The sequence below is a fragment of the Zonotrichia albicollis genome, chromosome 4 (genome assembly GCF_047830755.1).
Source record: "Zonotrichia albicollis isolate bZonAlb1 chromosome 4, bZonAlb1.hap1, whole genome shotgun sequence".
Lineage (NCBI taxonomy): Eukaryota > Metazoa > Chordata > Aves > Passeriformes > Passerellidae > Zonotrichia > Zonotrichia albicollis.
In genome coordinates this window covers 55,884,013-55,905,322 of record NC_133822.1, presented here as the reverse complement: position 1 = coordinate 55,905,322, position 21,310 = coordinate 55,884,013, and the positions used below count along the sequence as shown (strand labels likewise).

Genomic DNA, 21,310 nt, shown 5'->3' with positions numbered 1-21,310 from the left:
CTACCATCCTGGTATAGACAAGCCCTCTCTGGGGTGAAAGAATATCCAGTTCTCAGGCTCCTTTGGCCCATCTCCAAGACTGACAGCCAGGCACAGTTTGGCTGTGTTGTTTTCTCATATAGATGCTTCTTAACAGGGAGCTGGGCCATCGCAGCACAAACCTCTGAACAATAGCAGCTCTTATTTCTGTTTGCCAGAGTGAGTCATGTTAAGTTTTTAAGCCATAGATTAATATTTTATGTCTTAAAATATTTGTTTAAGAAATACCCTTGTGACTTTAACAGACATAAATGCCACACTGCTAGAAGTCAGCCATCTGGACTTTGTAGTCTGGCAGGTAAACAAACAGACCAGGCTCTTTGACATCTCTCAGAATATTGCTGTTCGTATGAGCATTAACATTTCCAAAGGTGTCTCTTTGTTTTGTCACATTTCAAAGACTCCATTAATTTTGTTTTCACATGCTTAAATATTTATTTTGACCTTTTGCCTCCTGGTATAATAACCTCCCGCCTTGTCGGACTGGCCAAATCAAAATACACTGATGTGTCCTGAATGGCCTTGTTTCTTGTATAAACATGCTGCCTAAACATGCAGCTCTGGCAGAACAAAGGAGCGAGTCCTCCACCCTACTGCAACAAGTCTCTTTGTCCATTGCAAGTTATTCATCCAGGTAGGGCTGTGCTGAGATATGCCAGCTGGTTTCCAGCCTCCATACCCTGTGGAATTCAGGATTGTTCCACCTCTGCAAGCAGTGCTGGAGTCAGACCGAGTCAGACCCATGCCGTGTTGTTTTCTGTTCGATGCACAGGTGCCGCTGTTGGAGTGCCAACTCTGCTCCTGGTCCTAGTGGTGCCTGCCCTGGGTGTCCTTGCCTGCTCGGGATTCTGAATGTAGCTGGATTCACCTTGTCCTCCACATTTCACAAAGGATTCCCTTTGATGATGAGGACCACGATTCTTTTTGATTCCTGTGTCACCATCCTAAGCCAAATAAATTACACTTTAAAAAGAATTACCCTACCGATTTCCTATGAACTTTAAGAGGACTGAGGCATCCAGGAACTCCTTCATGAAGTAAATCAACTTTTGAACGGCTAAGAATTTTTAACTTGTTCCAATATGCCTTATAAAACACTTATGCTGATCTGTGACAGTTGCATGATTCGGTCCAATGGGGCAAGTTACAGTGTTAAAACCCAATAACATAGGCTGTACAGTGAAAGTAAAATCACCATACGTAGGTGCTTTAACTTGAATAACAAATTGTGAAATATAATCGAGATTGAAATGTTGATTGTATGTGATAAATGTAAGAGTACTACGTCTGTCTGTACTATCTATATGTTTTGTGTACTGCATATTTTTGAATAGCCCCGCCATCATTTATTGGGATTACTGGTTTTAGAGAGACAGTCAAAGCAAAAACATTTAATTACTTAGAGGTTATTGGATAGAATTTGAAGGAATTGAAATAAAAGTCAGTGATAAGGATTTTTTGTTTTAAATATGTTCACCCAAGCATGGATAGCATGCTCAGCTTAAAGGAATTTACCTGTGCTTCACTGACCCGAGATTTATTATATTCTTTTCTTAAAAGAATTCTGTTGAAAAATTCTGTTATGGTAATTGTTGCTGGTTTTGGGAGTCAAATGTCAGCTTTCAGGGAAGCAGCGTAATGTATTGGTTTTGATTTAGTCTTATTCCTATTGTTGTTATTAAGGTAGCAATATAACACTTAGGAGTTTGGAGATGAAGTCCATGCTAAGAACAGCCAAGTGGACCATGAAATGGTAGGAAACGTATGTTATTTTTTAAAGTGAAAAGATTTAAAATATAAAAAAAAAGATATACAATAAATGGCAAAAGCAGAGTAGCACAGTAAAAAAATTATTATATTTACATTTTTATGCTGCAGATACCAGGTGTTACCTTCCTGTATTGAAGGCATACATTTGGGGGAACTATATGCTTTTTCAAGAACTTGATATTATTCTAATGTTCATAGTGTTGTAAATAAGAGTTTTAAAGTTCTGAGACCATTTCTCTATTTGACAGAGTACTGGATGATCCAACTGTGTGTTAGTACGTGAAAGTCAGATCCCAACTGTTAGTCAAAGCTACGTGTTTACTATGGCCTTTTCAAAATGGGAATCTATTAGAGATAATGTTTTTGTTCTGACTGTGTCTAGAGTGTTTCAGTGCTGGGTTTCTTTGTTGGTTTGTTTGGGGTTTTTTAAGTTGTTAAAGAAATGCACATTCGTTTCATTTTCCATGGTATGCTGGGAATTAGTTTGGGTGTGAATGATGAAGAAACACAGTGGTGTTGAATCAGCTGGCTCAAGTAATAGTGCAATGTCTGATGCTTCAAGAATTATAAGCTTTGAATCATATTTTATTAGCACAACCTTGCTAGCTACTTAGAAATAGATTTTATCTTTTTAGAACTTATACTGTAGAGGTCCGTAATAATATTTACATGAAGCAAGAATAGGTCTATTAATAATTTACACCCTTTCCTTTTATTTGTATAATTTTGTACTATATATTTACATGTAAAAGTGTAGTCTCTTCATTAATAAGTATCAATAATATGGCTTTAGTTTAATTTTAACTATTTGTTACAAGAAGAAAATTTTTTAAATAAGCAAAAGTGATACTCCCCTATAGAGGAATGTCAAAGTGTCAAACACTGCTGAGTTTCATAAATTGTATAATTATTTGAAAGAGAAATGAGCTGTCTTCATACGTAAGAGACTTATATGCTGTAAGCCTTCTGTACAAAAAAATGTGTTTTATTGTGCTTCATTTGGTTTTGTTCTTTTGCAGTATGACTCATTTTTATATAATATACAACCACAAGTACATCTTTTGCCAAATGCATGATTGCCTTTTACTTTTCTAATACATGATGTAAGAAGCAAAACTGTTTCATTTTGCATGGAAATGACCTGGGACGGAAAACCACTTCTCTTTTTTTAAATCAGCAAATGGATGAGGTAGGTGTCACATACTGATCAGATAGTTGGAGAATTTTCTGTTTCACATAATTGTGTAAATTTGACTGGGACCTTCAGCTTCAAATTGTTGTCAAGAAAAACTAACTAATGTATCATCTGCTTTAAAATGCAAGGTTCTTAATTAAAGTTTATATAGATAGACATATTTGTTGTTTCCTTATATTTCAGGAAAATTGATATTGCTATTATTTGATACTGATGAATATTGAACTGGTTTTTTAGTTACTTTTTATCTTTTCTTTTCAAATGAGTAGAACAGGACTGTGCTTTGTCCTTTTTATGAATGAAAAGTAAATGACAAATAAATGTATTAATGTTACTCAAAGTATTATAACTGTCTTTTGAATTGGAGCTTTCTAATTTCATAACAGCAGTGTGGTCATTTGTAGTAGTAAAGGTGTGGATAGAATGAAGTCCTGTGTATCCCTGCCCTGCCTTCCTGTGACTGTTGCTGGAGTTTAAGGGCTTTTCTGCATTATTTGCTTTGATTATAGGTGATACAGATAGAAAGACTTTCCTAAAATCGGTAAGAGAGAGCATCCTGAGAGCTTTTCGGCATTTTTGGAAACAAGAGATAACTAAGGAGAGTATTTTTTCAGGTAACATTTGCTATTCCAGTAGATATATGTCATGATTTCACCCCAGCCGGCAACTATGCCCCACACAGCTATTCACTCACTGTCTGATCATGAGTGGAGACAAAATCAGAAGAGTAAAAGTGAGAAAGCTCATGGATTGAGATAAAGACAGTTTCATAGGAAAAGCAAAAGCCATGCACAGATGCAAAGCAAAACAAAGGATTAATTCATCACTTTCTATGGGCAGGCAGGTGTTCAGCCATCCCCAGGAAAACAGAGATACAGCATGGGTAATGGTGACTGGGAAGACAAATGCCATCACTGCGAATGTTCCCCACTCCCTTCATCTTCCACCAGCTCTGTATGCTGAGCGTGATGACCTATGGTCTGGGATTTCCCTTTGGTTATTTTGGGGTCAGCTGTCCTGGCTGTCCCTTCCCAACTCCTTCTGCACCCTTCTCCATTTCTTCCAGATATGATCTACTTGTCTTTTTAACTTTTCTACAACTAATTCCTTTTGCTTTGCGATTTAAAAATTCTTCTTGTTTCCAAAAACAGAGAGAGAATGCACAGAAGTCCTCATCAATGGAAAACAAAACATGGTCTTTACATCTCAAAGAGAAGTGGAACTGTCTTTTCTTTTCTTGCCAGGCTAACACATTTGTTTTTTACCTCCATGCCAATTAACCAAGTCTAAAGAACATCATAAAAAGACACTTGAAAAATACCTCCTCCACTTTAGTTGGCCTTAACTCTCATTTATTCTATTGATTAATGAATGACACAGGAAGTTATGCCAGTTTTTATTCTCTAAAACCCTTTAAAAGCTCATGATTTAGGTGGTATCTTCAACAGGCAACCCCTGGTGAGCACTGATGATTGGATTATTCTGGTCTGTATTTAAATAATCTAATCGTGTCTTTAACACCTGATGCTTTTGGTCTTTTACTGTGTTGTCAGAGCCACCAGCTGTCTGCTTCACAAAAAGGTATGACATAATTTCTTTCTCTCAAAGCAGGCAGCAGACATGACAGTTTGTAGTATCATCTGCTGGCGAAAAGATAAATCCGAACAGAGAATACAAAGATTCTCTGGGCATCGTCCCCTCCTCATGGCTGTCATGGTGCAGCTATTTACCTATGTCACCTCTGTCCTTCAGTTATTTGATGCTTGCAGAAAGCAGCACATAGAGAAGTATTTCCATTGCACTGAGATAGTCCAGCTCCATCCAAATTTAGATCCTTTTTCGTGGCATGCAGTTCCATGCCATAGGGGTGAATGGCAGCAGTGGTCATTGCCTGACTTTGGGCTGGTCTTAAATCCTTCAGGAAATACCCAGGTGGTATAGCCCAGGGCCCTGGAGAGCACACAGGCAAGAGCTGTTGTCCTCAGAGCACAAAGCCTCTGTCCAGACATGGAAGCAGCGCCCTGGCCTCAGAAACGATATATCCAGCACAAGCCCCTGAATTCTCCTCAATGGGAGGAGAGAAGCAAATATCTTCCAGCATAAAGGTCCATATGATGTGAACAGGGAGGATTTCAACATCCAGTGAGCCCTGAAGTGAAAGCCTTTGGGAGTTCACAACAACTTGGACCCATGTGCCAGTAACTGTGCTCGCTGCGCATTGACATTTATTTCTGATTCTCACAGGGAGAAACATATTGAAAATACCAAATTCCCAGAGGCATTAAACTCAGGGAATTCATCCCATCCAGACAGCTCTCAATGAATGGCTGCCCTGCAGTTGCCTGCAGCATGGTAGCACTCTTGGGACATGGTAGGTGAATTGGACTGGTGGAATCAAATGGCGTTTCCAAGCTGCTCAAATCTTGTACTACCCACACATTCATGAGGCACTGTTCATGGCCAGCGCTCCTCCCAGGACTGGTTTTCAGATGGCACAGCCCTGAGCCACGCCAGAGCCCCTGGCAACCACTTAGCAGTGCAGGAGTCTGTGCCCCAGGGTTGGCACTACCAGCTGCAGGTCGGGTATGTTAGTTTTCAGTTTAAAATCTTCAGGGTTACTGTAGGTTCTGCAAAAGCTTAGTCCTTACTATTGATTTATCTCTGTCTGCAAGGGAGTGGAGACATGCGCAGGGCTTTAGGGAAAGACTATCTGGGGAGGGTTTTGCAGACCCACCTTCAACATTAAACTGCTATTCTTTGTCTTATGAGTCTATGATAAACCAGTAATATTCATGAAGTCACATGTTGTTTTCTCTGCCCAGAAGGTTTTTAGCTATAGATCCTGGGAAATAAGCATCTGCCAGATCTCTGTGACAGGACTGAAGCAGTTAATTATGGATCCTTATTTAACTGTACGCTGACAGAATAATGCTTGTCAGACTCCCTGTGGATCTACCTGCAGCTCAAAGAGCTGCTGAAAATCAGCCAGTTCTCCACTGTGCTCCCCTCACAGAGCAAAAGAGCACCCAAGTACTACTGCAGGCCTCTGACATGTGTGCTGAAGCCAAGGTGATGTCTCCTCTGGCATCAAATCACAAGACTCTTCAGCCAGCTTCAATACCTGATCTATCCCTAGTAAAAAGCTCATGATGGAATGATACAAAAGGGTCTTCTGCAAGTAGCACACTGGGATGTAAAGCATGCGCTGTGATTGTAACATAATCTGACAAAAGTTAATACCTCAAGCAAAAAAAAGCCCAAAACAATAGAGGAGCTCTGCATTTTTTTGTGGCAGCTTTTATACAGACAGGTTCAACTTTGTGCTCCAAGAGCCAAGGAAGTGCACACAGAATGACTTCATTGGGTTCTGCTCAGCAAAGGTTTCTGTCATCAACCTACAGCACTACTTTGTATGATGCTGCAGAGGAGATGACTTGGACAGCAGTACAGGAGAAGAGGGTAAAACAGTTCTATGGTAAGTAAGGAAGGAATCAATAATTCAAACACTCAAGACTGAGCCAAATGTGCTAATGCAAATGATCTAGAAAATAGCAGTAATTTTCAATATTAGTAACTGTGTGTTGGCATACAACAAAAGAACCTGTTCCTTTGAGGGTTATGGATTCCAGGAGGCAGGAAAACGGGATTTTTTAAATATAGAAACAGCATAATCACTGGCTTAGTCTTTTCCAAACCAGTAATGAAGAAACTAAAAGCCTTCACTCTGTCAGGAGCACAGGGCACAGGGGGCATTAACATAGTTAATACAGTTTATTTCCCTACTTGGCATCTTCCAGGATGTCCTTGCTGCAATTTGATAACCTGGTGGCTTCTGGCTAGTGCTCTCCCAGCACTCAGCCTTTCAGCAAAGATAAACAAAAATGGATATTTCCATGATCAAAGTACTTAGCCTTTCTTTCTTGCTTTCTTTCTTGCTTTCTTTCTTGCTTTCTTTCTTTCCTCTCCCCCTGCTTTTCTTCATTCGCTTTCCCCTGTTCCTTTCTTATCTTCCTTCTCTCAAAAGAAAAACTGAATAGGAACTTGAACACTGGTAATAAAAAGCCATCACTAGGGAATATCATGGTTAGTTAAGCTTTAAAACAAGGAAAAATCCCTTAATGACTATCAGGTGTCCAAGAGATTTTGCAAGCACTCAGTTTCATGGACATTTCTGGTACAACAAAGAGGTGGGTGAAACCACCATGACTTTTAAGTCATCATCCCTGTGCAAGTCATCATCCCTGTCCCATCAAGCCCTGTGCAGGCTTCTTCCCAAAGCTCTAAATCAGATTTGGAGGATCAAGGATATATTCCAGTGATTTAAAAAGACTTGACATCAGTGTCAGACATCTTAAAGAACTTGAAGCCACGTGCTCTGAAAACTAAACTAAAACACATGTGTTATGCATTACCCAGTGAGCAACCTGCAATTTCTAATCTAGTTTCATAATGAGCATGATAGATATTTGGATGCCAGCATTTATTCTAACATACAACATGGCAGAATGGGGGGAATATGGCTAAGTTTGCTTTGTGTTGAATGGCAAGGTGTTTTCATTAATAAATAATTTATGTGCTATTAGACAACCGGGAATGTGATGATTGTGACTCCTAAGGCTATAAAGGAGACTGAGGGAGACTCTGTGTCCCAGGAGAGGCTGCCAACATATATTTTGGGTTATTTTTTGCTTCAGGATCTTGAAATGCTGGAAAATTTAGACAATCAGTGAAATACTTGAACCTTATTATACCAAAAGTAAAATCCTGTGGGATGTCTGCTCAAGAGAAAATTACTTTGTACCATCCTAGCACAGAGGAACTGCAGGACAACTGAAAGGAAGGAGTTACTACTACTGAGGAGTACACCAGTGGAGAAAGAACAGACTGAGAAGTAAAAAGATTCTTTCTAATGATAGAATTAGAGAAGCAAAGTCTTGTTAACAGTATTAGCTTCTCAGAAATTAATGAACTAGAACTACTGTGAGAATAATTGCATATGAACTATGATAATATTGATGTTATGCCAAAAGCTGTGATGTCTGTTGAGAATTATTACAAAATCAAACTCCAGGGAAGTCAACCCCATTTCTGACCTTTAAAAATACAAGTAAGCACAGGATGAAAAAATCTCATGAGAGAATATTTGTAAAAATACAATGGGAGATCTCGTATCTAAGTAGATATATTTCTAAATGACAAATATATATGTTTATGATAATTATTTTAAGTTTTTCCCTTTTCATGTTTATTTGTAGAAAGTGGTGGTGTCTTTTCTGATTTCCATATTCCTGATTTAACTAAATAATAGTTTTTCACTGGCCTATTGTTCTCTGATGACTTTTTAGGATAAATATGAAAAAATAAATTACATCTTGCAGCTCTTCATGCCATGAGTAGATACTGACAGGATCTGTAAGTTAATTGAGAATCCAAACCACTGAAAGAACTGTGTAAAGGGGTTAAATAGTAGCTATACCAAATATAAAATCGCCTTGTTTGTCTCTGGTAGAACTGCAAGCAAAATCTAGATAAATCAAATGTACACTTCATTAAGGACACGTGAAAAAGCATTATGTGGTTTTTTGACAATACCCATTTAAAATATCTTTGATTATTTTTTACTTCCTTTGGCTCATACCAGGAAGCCTCCATTATTTTTCCTTTGCAAAGTGTGTGCTCAACTAGAAGTAAAAAGTAACTCATAAAAAAAGGAAAATAAGTAAAATATGTAGAAAAAACATGTTAAAAAATCCTTTGATTATGGATGCTAATTTTTCTGTCCATTAAGCATCAAAAAGTAATTTTCTGTAATGGATGTATTAAAATTAACTCTCATTATAAGCTGATGACTGCCAGATGTTAATAAACTATTTCTAAGTGTTTATCATTAGGTATAATAATGACCAAGCTCACAAAGTGTTCCGTGCTTATGTGCCTGTAAAACACAGCACAGAGAGCAATGGCTATATTCTCTTTAAACAATAAAACATGATCATAGAATGGCTTGGGTTGGGAGTGACCTTAAAGATCATCTAGTTCCAACCCCCCTTCATGAGCGGAGACACTTTCCACTAGACCAGGTGGCTTAGGGCCATAAGAAAACAGTTGATTTCTACCAGATAATAAGAGGGCAAACCTTCACTTTGGCCCAGGGCAGTGTAAGAGCTGTCATGGGAGCCTTTCCACCGCATTTTGTAACCAGTGTTTCACCTACAGGTACGCTAATTTCTCGGCTAAGCCTCCATCCACAATTTATTTAGTCAATGCCTGTATGCTGGATCAACTGTCAAAAAAATCAACCTTTATAATGATAGAGCTGAGGGGGAAAACTGTTAAGTAGCACATTGTTTTACTCTATTCATTGCATTATCAATTAAAAAAAACCTTCTCAGGAGGACAACACAGACCTAATCCTGCCTGAAGACATTTATGGCAGTTGCTAATTATAATGCCAGCAGACTGGGACTGAGTTGCTTGTGGAGGGTACATACAGCAGAGGTATGAAATAATTGCTTTCCTCTCTAAAATATTTATTTTCTAAATGTTGTGCTATTTTTATGAATCTCTTCTTTTTTTTTCTTTTTTTTTTTTGTCATTGTAATGTCCCAATCTTTGCACCACAAGCCCTTTCTGGGTAACTTTAAAAGTCACAAAGGAGTTCCTAAATTTTCATTTTTGCCATGCTGCACTCCTGGACAACACAGAGGCACAGGAGAAACCTTGAACCTAACTTCTCTCCTGTAATGTGTATCAGGGGAGTTCATTTGTCAAACCCTGGTCTATTTAACTTTGCAATGAACTCAATAAAGCTGGCTTTCATTCCAGCTTGATTGAATCTACCCAAGAGCCAGGGAAGTTGTGATCCCAGCTGACATCTCTCAGAGCCTCACCTGCGAGGCTGGGGAAGCCTTTGCCCTCCTTTGCCACAGCTGAGATTTGTTGTGGGATTCCTCTGTACCTCCCTGAAGACACTTCTGTAGGAAGGCAGAAGCTACAACAGGGAATAAAGCATGACTGAAGCATCAATTTGCCAGAGAATGGGGTTTGTTTGGCATTTGTCCAGGGAATGACAGGCAAAGGTTTCCTGGGAAAAATCATCATCCCTCCTTCTGGGAACTCTTCCTTGTAAGCAGCAGCAGCAAGCAGGCTCACTCCATTGTGCTGTGCCAGTAAATGAGACAAAAAGAGAGGTCTGTGTTTTCAGCAGAAGGAGAAATAACCACTAGGGCCTGCTTTTTCCTCCACTGAAGCTGCTACCCCACAACACATGCACTAGAGACAGCTCTGCACATCCATCTGCACATCAGGGATTAGCTTTCATCAGCTTGAAATCTCCTTACCTTGGTAGCTCAGCGCCTTTCAGTTGTGCTCAGAGATCTTTGATTTTCTCATGTATGGTTAATGAAATTTGGCAGCTACACATTCTTATGGAAACCATTAAAGCACATGTGGAAATTCTAATTTTCTATATAATTTTGATTGGTTTGCAATATCTCAAAAGAGCTAAAAGAGTAAGTGAGCATTTAGCTGGAATAATTTTTTAAACCAACTAAATTAATTTCAGTGCTGCATGTTCTGTTTACTCCTTTCTCTGTGTAAAATTTCTCTCCTTGTTCTTTTTTTTTTTGATCAAGCACAACTGGCTGAGCTTAGAAGGTATGCTAAAGACCTGAACAACATGACTGACTTGTTTAAATCCAGTCCTCAAACTCTAAAAACATCTTTCTTCTTCTTGGGGCTGCTCAGGTTTCCAGGTCCTTCTGGAAAGATGGGCAGGGGCCTCTGAGCAACAGCTCTGGCCAGTGTACACCAAGATGCCTCACACATCCCCCTCAGACAATAGCTGGAAATGGGAGGAATGCAGGATTTTTTCTGTCACTGTGTTGGTCAATGTCCCCCCAGTCTGTCACAAGAGCAAATAAATTTGGTGGATTCTTTTTATTTTAATTGCTCTGAGTTTCAGATCACAACTCCAACTCCCCAGGGGACTCAGCAGGGTGCTGACCATTGCTGTTGTTGTGAGGAATTGCAGTAGTGATGAGCATCAGCTTTCCCCCTTGGAAAGTCAGCAGCACTAGGAGAAAGAGAAAGGGAGGGCAATGGAATGCTCATGCAAAGAGGAGACAGTGAGTCAGGAGACACAGCTTTCAGGCACTGCTGGGCTGCTGTGGGCAGGCTGACACTGCCTAGACATGGCTGCTCCCCTTCTGGGAGGCACAGAGGGTGCATTGCCCTGGCCAAGCTAAAACGTCTGTCTTTCTGCTCTGTCCTTCCTAAAATGTCCCTTAAACTGAGATTACCTGCTACCTAACTGAATGTGCAGGGTTCCGGACATGGGATATATGGGAAATAGCCTTCCCAGGTGAGAAAGGACTTTTAGCAGCCAAAGTCCTTGCAAAAAGACAGTGCTTTCCCCAGCCAAAATTGCTTGCTTCTCTCCAGCTAGGCAGGCACATCCTCTGCAGCTCCACGCACGGTCCCGTGAGCTGAAAGCCAGCTTTTCCAGCGGTGACACAGTGGGGACCCAGGAATCTGAAATTGACTAAGGCCTCAAAGTGGCTCATTAATTTGTAGGATGATGTCAGCAAACCCTGTTTATGCCTACTGAGAGAAATCAGACACCTACCAACTAAAGGAACAGCTAAGCAATGCTTTTTTGAAGATAGCAGTGGCGCCTAACTGGTGGGATCAGGCACCTACATAGCTTTGAGGTACTTGGCCAAGGAGATTAAGTGACTTGCCCACGGTCACACAGGAAATCTATGGCAGAGCCAAGAACTGATCCAACTTTCAAATTACTTAACCACAAGATTATCATTCTTCCATGTATTAAATTATTAATTCTGATGCTTGTCAGGAAGCCTGAGGCATAGGACGGGTGCTTATTAATTGGAGCCAGACACATAAACATGCACATTGATTTATGTATTCATATATTTAAAACTGGATGAAAGAACTATCTGGTATCTCATTTAGGATCTCTCTTTAGTTGCTCACCTCCTGGTTTACATAGAGTTGAGGATGCACTGGAGAACAACCAGTTTCCTCCCATATACGGAGCACTTGCTTATGGGCCTATACATGCAGTAGGATTCATTGGAAGTCGGGGAGTTTGTCTTTACTGTGTATCATCCATGTATCATCCCAGTCTTTCAGATTTAGACATTGCTGTCACACATTCCTGGCCAGGGCTTGTTTCTCCATTAAGCCAATGTGGCAACAGTCTATTTTCTCTAGTCTGGGTTTAGTTCAAGTGCTCGTAGTACCTGCAGTTCTTTCACTATTTTTTATTCCCTTAAGAAATTGAAACAGAAAATATCCAGCGAAGATGGAAAACAGTAACACTGACAAGGTTTATGCACTCAACTGGGATACCTGCATGGAGAAATAAGTCTCCCTCTCCTCCTTCAGAGCCAGGGGATGAGGGTAACACCTCTGGGGGTGACTCAGAGAGGAGCCTTGGATATACGCTCTGACTTGCCCGCTGGGGGAGACGCTCTGTCTGCACCGACTATCAAGGGAGGCCAGGGAGGCAAGGCTGGCAAATGCAGGCATTTAGGCATTCAAATATATATGCTTTTAATACATTCCTCACACCCTGCACACCTCCTACTTATGCTTGAGGTACAGTGCTGAGCACTGTGGAAATACTGGATTTCCATGAGATGTTGTACTGTGAGCTGATACGCAGATAGAGGGGGATAAGCCAGCAAGATTAAACTTACCTGTAATTATGTTCTTGTGAACAGCTAGAGGTACATTCCTGTTCTGGTCTCAAGAAAAAGAGGACAGTCTAGGCCTTGGTAGCATCTAACCAGAGCCTCTCCCATCGACTCCCAGCAAAGAGAAGAACACCAGCCACGTGCTGGGCAGGGAAGGGTGGTGGCAGTGGGAGAATTCCTGATGTGGAAGGTATTAAGGAAAGCAAAGCTCAGGTGCGTGAAACCAGAGCTGAACTTATATCTTACACTACAGGGACTGCAAACTTCTGCCAGCAGCAGTTCACTGTATCACAGTCTACTCCACAGCACATCCTAACAAGCAACCAGGAGTTGTATGTGGTCTTGAGGTAACATCAGACACTGATCTTAAAATATCCAGAGGCAACACATTTTGGGGTTAAGTTATATTTTCATCAGATTATAGTAATCAGATAAGTAGGTTTGGTAAACCAGGTTGGTGACTTTTAACTTGTGTAACCTGGTAACGAGTTACATATCTGGGTATTTGTCATTAGTGTTTTACAATGGTATGGGAGCACTTCACCATGTGTAATGGATTTCAACCTGCAACAGTTCAGTAATGCAAGGAATTAGAATTATTATTCCTCATAGATAAGGGCCTGAAAGACTTAAAAGCATGGGAATTACTTCTAAAAGATGGAGATTGTATTTTGTTTTCCCTTACACAGAAGGATAAGAAAAAGTACCTCTAATATACACATTGCATATAATATCTCTTCCTTGTGCAGCTGGCCAACAAAACACAACAGGCTCATGCTTCAGCATCTGGACTATTTGAATAACACTGTGTGGCAAACACAAACATGATATGCAGAAGGAATGAGTAATCTATAGATACAGTGACAAGAAGCAACAAATAGTGACTGAGGAAAATGAATTTAATCACCTTTCACATTCAAAGCTGTGTAATCTTGCCTTTTTTGTGTCTGTCTCTCTTACTGGAGTTTGTATTAAATACAGCCACAATCAGACAATAATTCTCTTGGTCTCGGTGATGTTTGCTGGGTACTTGATCCTTCTGAAATTTAAGCTACTTACACAGGAACCCAGCTTTTGGTTTCTCTTCTAGACACTCTTCTCTTTCACCTATCTGTAATGTTACTGGCAGGTATTTTCAGATATCAGGTCTGCATATACATACTAAATCTTGATTTTGGGTGTCTGTTCAGACACTTTTGGGTGCTAGCTAACTACTCTACAACCATCACTTCTGCAGAAGTTTCTAAGGGAGATCCTTGGAAAAGTGAGAAGGGAAAGGGCTCATATTTGGGAACTTTTTCAAAAGCAAGCAGCACAGCTGTTAAAGAAGAACCTGGAGATTAGTTTTGGGAAAAAAAATGTTCCTAAGAGCCAGGATGGAGAGAAGCACTAGGTTGTGGCACTGGTCTAGTATTTAGCATTAAAACTGAGACAGGAAGTTAAAGTAGTGGAAAAGCAGAAAATGGCTGTCAGAAAAGGGCATGGTCAAAGCTTTCCTTTTTGGAGAAATTTTAACATTTTTCAGAACCTTGAAAGTACAAATCCACCTCCCTTCTAATTGATATTGACATAATTTTATTCTGGAAAATCCTAGTCTTTAACTAATTCATCCAATTTATTGACCAGTGTGGTGTGTAAGGAGCAATTTTGCCCAGGCCCATAGACACTGATGCAGACTAACCTGGCATTCCCAATCCCCTCAGGCTGGTCATATGTAACCCAGGTTTGGACTGAGAGCTCTCATCACAGCTGCCTCTAAGAATGAGCACAGTGCCAGGCTAACACAGCTCTGTAGCACTTGCCTGTGCTTTCCTGTCAGGTCACTGTGGACAGCAGAGGTCACACTTGCCTGCCCACTGGGTGGCCAAACCTTTCAGGTCCTGGTGCTGTGATGGCTCCTCTCAGAAGAGTCATTCCCAATGCTCAATGACTTCAGACTTGTTTCTAAATAGTCTTCTCATTTTCTGATCTACTTGCAAAATCCTTTGGGTTTTCTATGTGCATGTGTGTTTTTTTTCTTTCCTTCCTCCATTTCTTGTGCTTTTCCCTATGAGTACCAGCTCTCTGTGTTTATCCTTACTTGGCAGCTGCCCAAAATGCTGCTGTCAAAACAAATCTGTAGAGTAAGTGGTGATTTTTTTAAAGGAATGTAAACAGACAATAAATTGTTATGGGTTTTGCCCACAGAATCCATGCATCTTTGATTGTTAGTACTTGTTTTATTTCATTTAATTTGTTGTTGGAAATGTCTTGGTTTAGTTTTTGCCATGTAACTGTTGGGCGCCCCACAGAATGAGTATGACAATGTAAGAGGCAGTTTTGGGTTACTTCAGGCAAAACTTCAGGGCTGCTGAGAAAGTCCTAAAGGCAGCAAACAGGTCAAGACAGGTTGATCTCTGCTTTTGGCTTCATTATGTGTGCCCACAAAAGTGTCACAGCAGATTCAGGCATGCGGATCCACTAAGAAATCTTGTGGTTTCTTCCACATGGATTTCTGTAAAGGTGGGACAATTCGCTCTTGCTAGGACCTTAGTGTTACTGACAGAGAGAGCAGGCTGCCTACCCAAAGAGTGACAGAGAGAGGAAGGAAGTGCTGAACCCCTGCTGGTGGTGGCCACTACTAAAGGAAGATTGCAGAAGGCAGGGAGGGAAGCAGAAGACACTGGAAGGACTCCAGCCACAATCTTCTCCATAATGCAGAGGAGTCATTTGTTCAGCTGCAGCTGTTACAGGTTCATTCAGATGAAGACAAGTGTATAATCTCCTTCTGTGATCGTTCAGCTGTAAAAGGTGCTGTAAAGGCTGCACACTGTGACACAGTAGCCTGACTAAACCTTTGCAATGGACTTGTGCCACAGGCTATCCACACTCAGTCATACACTCATTGGATCTACAGCTGTAAATTATGTGGTCACTGAGGCTGGACAAGTGGCTGAAGGCCATTCACAATGTGCCCCTGGTTTCAAAAAACAATTCATTAATCACAGTGGTCCAGCCCAGGCTGGACTTTGATGCCATGACAGCCCCTACCAGGCCCTTGCTGAGTCCCTTCCACACCAGCAGAGTAATCCACCCACCAGCTGTGGCCAGCAGCCTTCATGTGCTCCCTGCAGCATATATTTGCTTGGCTAATTGAAAATTATTTTTTCATGAGAATCAAATGAGAATCATATCTGTGGGAAACTGCCCTCTTCCATCTTAATAATGCTGGTGGTAGTGCTCAGATAGTTGATTACTATGGAGTATGAGACAGCATGTGTCTTTCCTCAGAGACACTTAAGGTGAGACAGAGAATATTTGCCCACAGAAAACACTTGATTAGAAAACTATGGTAAGAATCTTGCTCTCCTTTAGCTGCAGCCATACCCTTCTAGGAAAAGAGCCAAATTCTTAAATTTCTGTTGACAGGCTGAGGAAATTCAGATGTGTAACTGAGTGCTTTGGGTAATATAAAGAAATACAAGAGAAGTGGGGAAAAGACCACTTCAGAACATGCATGAAGGTCAAATTTTTGCCGCCCCTTATTCTGCTATGTGTTTCCTGTTTCTGACTGGATGCATACCTTTGGAAGATGAAAAAAAGCAGACATTTGAGAGGCTTGCTCTCACTGCTGTGCTATAGGTCTTTCTTCTCCACCTGACATGAAATAATGGTGTGTTAGAAATATGTTTGTTTCCAACCAGTTGTTGACATAAAACTGGATTATTTTTCTTTTGCTGGTGCCTAAGGGCAAGACAGAGATTGCAACACATGAAGCAGACAGCTACAACAGGCAGAAAGAGATATCTGGCAGGAAAATCTAGACCACCTAAGTAAGACACAGATTTCCTACTCATGGAAAGATTTCTGCCTTAAAATCTTGATCCAGAAAGCTTTATATGTCAAGCAGGGATCAGAGAGAGCAACCATCAAGATATGATAGACATAGATGCACACCTGAATTTCTGCCACTGTTTTGCTCTGAAATTGTGCAGTGCCTACTTCAGGGCTGTGTTCTGTTCCTCTGTCCATGGAATGTGGAGGCTTTCAGGTTCATGACAGGGTTAATGGTCTCCTATGGGAGCAGAAGTGCTGATGTTGCTGGTGGCATCACCTTCTTCCTCAGATAGGATCTGATCTGCAACCTCTCTTAGAAAGAGTATCTCGATAATTTCTGTCTCCTAAGGGATTCTATGCCTCTTTTTAACCACCAGGCAGCAAAATATCCTCAAGAGGAGGCACAGGGAAGGATTGAGATCCCATGCTCCTGCTGATAGGAACATAAGGCTCATGGACCAGGAAAATAGCAAGTGATAGGGAGCCTGATCCCAAAGGCAGGGTCCCAGGGTGAGCTGGGGTGACACTGCTGTCCCTTAGTCACCCTCAGCCAAGGGGCAGGCAGTGGGACTCCTCTCAGAGGAATCTCCTTCTGTCCCCAGGGAGTGGGCAGGCACTGAGATGGCTCCTCTGTGCAGGAGCTGCACACAAAAGAACTGCAAGAGCAGCAAGAGCTCACCTCTCCTGGACTCAGCTCGAAATGGTAATTACACAGAAGAAAGACCCACTCTTCATCTATGGCCAGTGCCAAGCCTATATCATACTACAACAAGGAGCTCCCAAGGAGAGACCTGGTGCTCTCCTCCACACCCAGCCAAGCCCAGATTATTGAGAAATTTTCCATGTAGCTGCAGAGCACCTGCAGAGCTGCACAATCCCTCCCGAGATGTGGATTCACCCAGACTGGGTCCAATAGGCCGGCCAGACCAGGACAGAGGTGAGTCTGATAAACAGGGTGGGGGGGTCATAATGTCTGTTTGTCCCTCAGGAAAACCAAAGCTGTCCCAGGATGACCTCTGAAACATTTCTGGTCTCTGCTTGCAGATGGGCTGGCAGAAACCCTTTTGGGAAAGGTGATTTTTCTTATGTGGAATTTGTGTGCTTGTGCACCATCCTACCATCCTGCTTTTCTCCTTGCTGAGGCAGAAGGGAGAAGCAAGTGCACAGTGCTACACCTAGGTAGCAGAAGAAACATATTTCAGAATATCATCTGCTGCAGGGCCAGCATGGGTGTTTTTGGATGTGGATGAGGAGGTGGAGGCTGGAGGTTGGAGGTTGGTGGTGCTTCCCGAACCTCCTTGGTGTGCCTGAGCAGAGTGCTGGCCACCAGGGTGCCCTGTGCATCCCTAATGCTGTCACAGGCCACTGCACCACTTCACTGATGCTGTTTTCTGAATACAGGTTTCAGCATTTATTCTGCAAAATATATCAGAACTACTCTTTCACCTTCCAGCCCTTTTCTGTCTCAATTCAGATCTCTCTCTCAGCTGGTTGGTGTGCACACCAAATGCCCTAAACAGGAAGAGAGACCAATTAAGTGACAATCTGCACAGGAAGATGTCAAATGGGACGCAGGACTTGTAAAGAATTCTGCCTCCTCTTGCAGTGCATTAAAAGGTTAAAATAAAAAATTTGACAATAGTGGATGTGAGGAAGAGTTTGAATATTAACAACAGTCTAACAACTCCCCTTCTTGGGGTCCAACATCTGTAAATAGAAATACTCAGAAATAATCAGTAGTTTAAGCAATCTGCACCTGCGTGTCACATTCAGGCTCAGATTTGCCTCTTGATATACTTTGAGCTTAAGGGTCACTAATTTTCCCTGTAGAAAATTTCTGTAAGACTTCTACCACAAATTATATCAAGTATTATATCATACAAACTAAAGCACATAAGTTCATATATTCCCTTCAGGAGTACCATTGCCTTACTCTTGCTTTCCTGGGTTGGTAGGGTTGGACCCACAGGCATTACAGCAATGCGGTTTATTCAGGTAAATGGAGACCTTCAGACTTATTTATGAGGACCATCCATCTTAAAAGGCTTTAAAATATTTTCAGCACTAGGTTTAGTTTCCAATTGGTCATATGAAAAAAATGTGGTATTCCCTAGTTTTTCTGAGCCATTTCTCATTTTCTTTGTTGTGGTTTCAGGATCTGTGTATAATATGACATTTTTACTGTGATTTATGGCTTTAGGTGAACAATATACTGTATGTGGTGTTAATTGCAGTGGATGTAATCCAGAGGCATTAAAATGCTCATCTTCCTTCTGTGCTAATGAGCTTTGATTTCTAACCTGTCAGCAGGGATTATGTATTAGAGCATCATATTTATGATTCTTCACAGCAGCTCCAGTGTCAACACTGTCATCCAAGCACCCTCCATTCCCTCCTCCCCAGACTAGTTTTGACAAAAGGGAAAAATTGATTTGTGCTGAAACTTGGCTTAGACAGTGTCTGAATGTAGTAAGGGTAAAATGGAAATAAATACAGGAGCTCAGGAAAGGGTTCCAAGAGAACAACTGGTAAGTTTGGGAAAAAATGCACCTTTTAATGATATTCCATTCCAGAGAATAAGATATTAAGTATTTTCTTTGAAGTGGATGGGATAATTCTGTCTATAGATTTGAGCATGTGGTAAGAAATACAGATCTCCTAACAGCTAATAATAGAACTGAAGGAGTTTCCTTCTCTGGATTTATGGTAACCAAACAATCTCCCTACTTGAGCTTCCCATTTCTTAAACAGGGCTCAACGCTTCTTACTTCTCTCAGGTAAGAATAAGTTAATATATTATTATCAATGGAAGAGACACACTAGATAAACCCATGTAGTGTCTTTCAGAAGACTGGATTTCCTTCTCAGTTAGTTAAAAAAAAAAGAAAAAAATAGCTTTGACTTTTTCTGATCAATTTTGGCAGTACCTCGCACAAGTCTATCTGATATTTCACAGTATTTCTATTAAACATTTCCATCAAAATTGAAAACAATATATATATATATTGTTTTCAATATATATATATATTCTCTGAAAAGAAACTGAAAGCCTAAATTAGTATGTCAATGTGCTAAGACTTCAAAAATTAAATAGTAAGACAGAAAGTGTCTTGCCATTTAAAGAAAGAAAATGTAATAAATGTAAATTCATCTGTCAAATGTTTCTGATGACATGCACTTGATATCATCAGATGCTATATGTTCTGCTGCACATGTAACTGGAAAAACAGGAATAAAAAAATATTAATGATCAAGGCAGCTGCATCAGTGTTTCATCTGGTTCCTTATAGCATAGCTGATATAAAACTTTAGGACTGTTTTCTTATTTTTTTTAATTATCTGGTTAATCCAGTAAGTCTTTCCCATTTTTTGAAAGCCTGAATATTTGTGTTTCCTACATTTTCATTTTTTTAATTCTCTAGCTACAATGTTGTCTTTTTAATAGGTCTTTTTATTTAATTGCCATGTTTGTTTTGAATTAAAACCAACCTGTCTGCAGTTAATAATGCAAACAAATTAAATATTCTCAGCAAGATTCTCACTGTGCCAGCTGAGCGTCCTCAGAAGATTTTCTTAACTGCTTTATGTGTTGCTTTTAATTACATTCCTTTCCCAAGCGATTATATCCCCATATAAGCCCCATTCCTGCAAGCTATCTTGGCACAGAAACAGAGGGTTAAAGACAGAAGAGTACTGGTAAGGACTGCTGGGGAAAAAAGGCCTTTTGGTCAAAGCTGAGGGCTGCCAGGAGCACTGTAAGCCTTGCAAATGCCTCTCTCTGGTAAAAAAGCCAAAGGAAAAGTCAAGTCGTTTTGGAGGCATGAGGAAGCAGCAGGCTCTAGTTACCCACCTAGGGAACCTCCAGGAGGACCCAGGAGGAGATGCAAAGTACAGGAAGAGTCTTCCTTTTGGGAAAGTGTGTGCCTGATGCTGGGCCCCCTGAATTTTTTTTTTTTTTTTTTTTTTTTGAATCACAGGGTTATAGCTCAAGTCTTGCTTGAGGAGAGAGGTGTGAAATTGGCATGGTGACCCCAGGGGACACTTTGCAGAGAGGAACTGTGGTGTCCTGGAAGAGCCAGCACACATCACTGGCTGTGAGGCTGTGACTTGGAAAGAAAGCAAGGCTGGCAGTGTAACCCAGATTTTTCCTTAGAGGGAACAAAACTGCTGTAACCAGATCCTACTCCATGCCAGGACTAAGTGTTGTGAGTATTTGAGGACCTGTTTCAGCAGAAAGAAACAGCTCAGGAGTTCTGGCCCCAAGTGTATCTTTTTTTAATGGCACCCCAATGCAGGCCTTGATCTCTGTGTTTTAGAAACACCAGCTGGCTCTAGTGGTTTGATTCACAAAAAACCTTCCAGGTTACAAGATTCAGGAGAGAGATTCATGACATACAGCTGACAAAACTGTAGCTAACAGCTGGCAAAACTGATTAATTAACAAAGAGGATGAACTTCCGTTATCCTACTGGCTGGAGCCAAGAAACCAAAGATGGACAGCTCCAAAACTTTAGAGCTAGTGGGACTATCCCAATGTACTCACCATCTACAGACATACATAAACCAAGTCAATCCAGCCTGTTTGCTGCAGTGGTCTTCATTTCTCAAGTGCAAACTAAAGACAGAAACTCCCTTGGTAACAAAATTGTATCTTCGTATTAGAAACTGTCTTAATTTTAGCTACTCCTTGTTGCTGCATTTTCTAAAATGATTTTTTTTTTTCTGTTTGGTGTATAGCAAGCATGGCAGGTCCAAGCATGATGATACT

The 21,310-nt window shown here is 40.8% G+C and overlaps 1 protein-coding gene across 1 annotated transcript in view; it reads left to right on the top strand.

Moving 5' to 3' along the window:
• Positions 1-3,338, top strand: part of CNTN1 (contactin 1) — a 205,934-nt gene extending 202,596 nt beyond the window's left edge. The window contains exon 24 of the mRNA XM_005480521.4: positions 812-3,338. Coding sequence (XP_005480578.2) covers positions 812-891 — 80 coding nt within the window. The 3' untranslated portion in view covers positions 892-3,338. The remainder of the gene's footprint in view (positions 1-811) is intronic.
• The last annotated feature ends 17,972 nt before the right edge of the window (positions 3,339-21,310 follow it).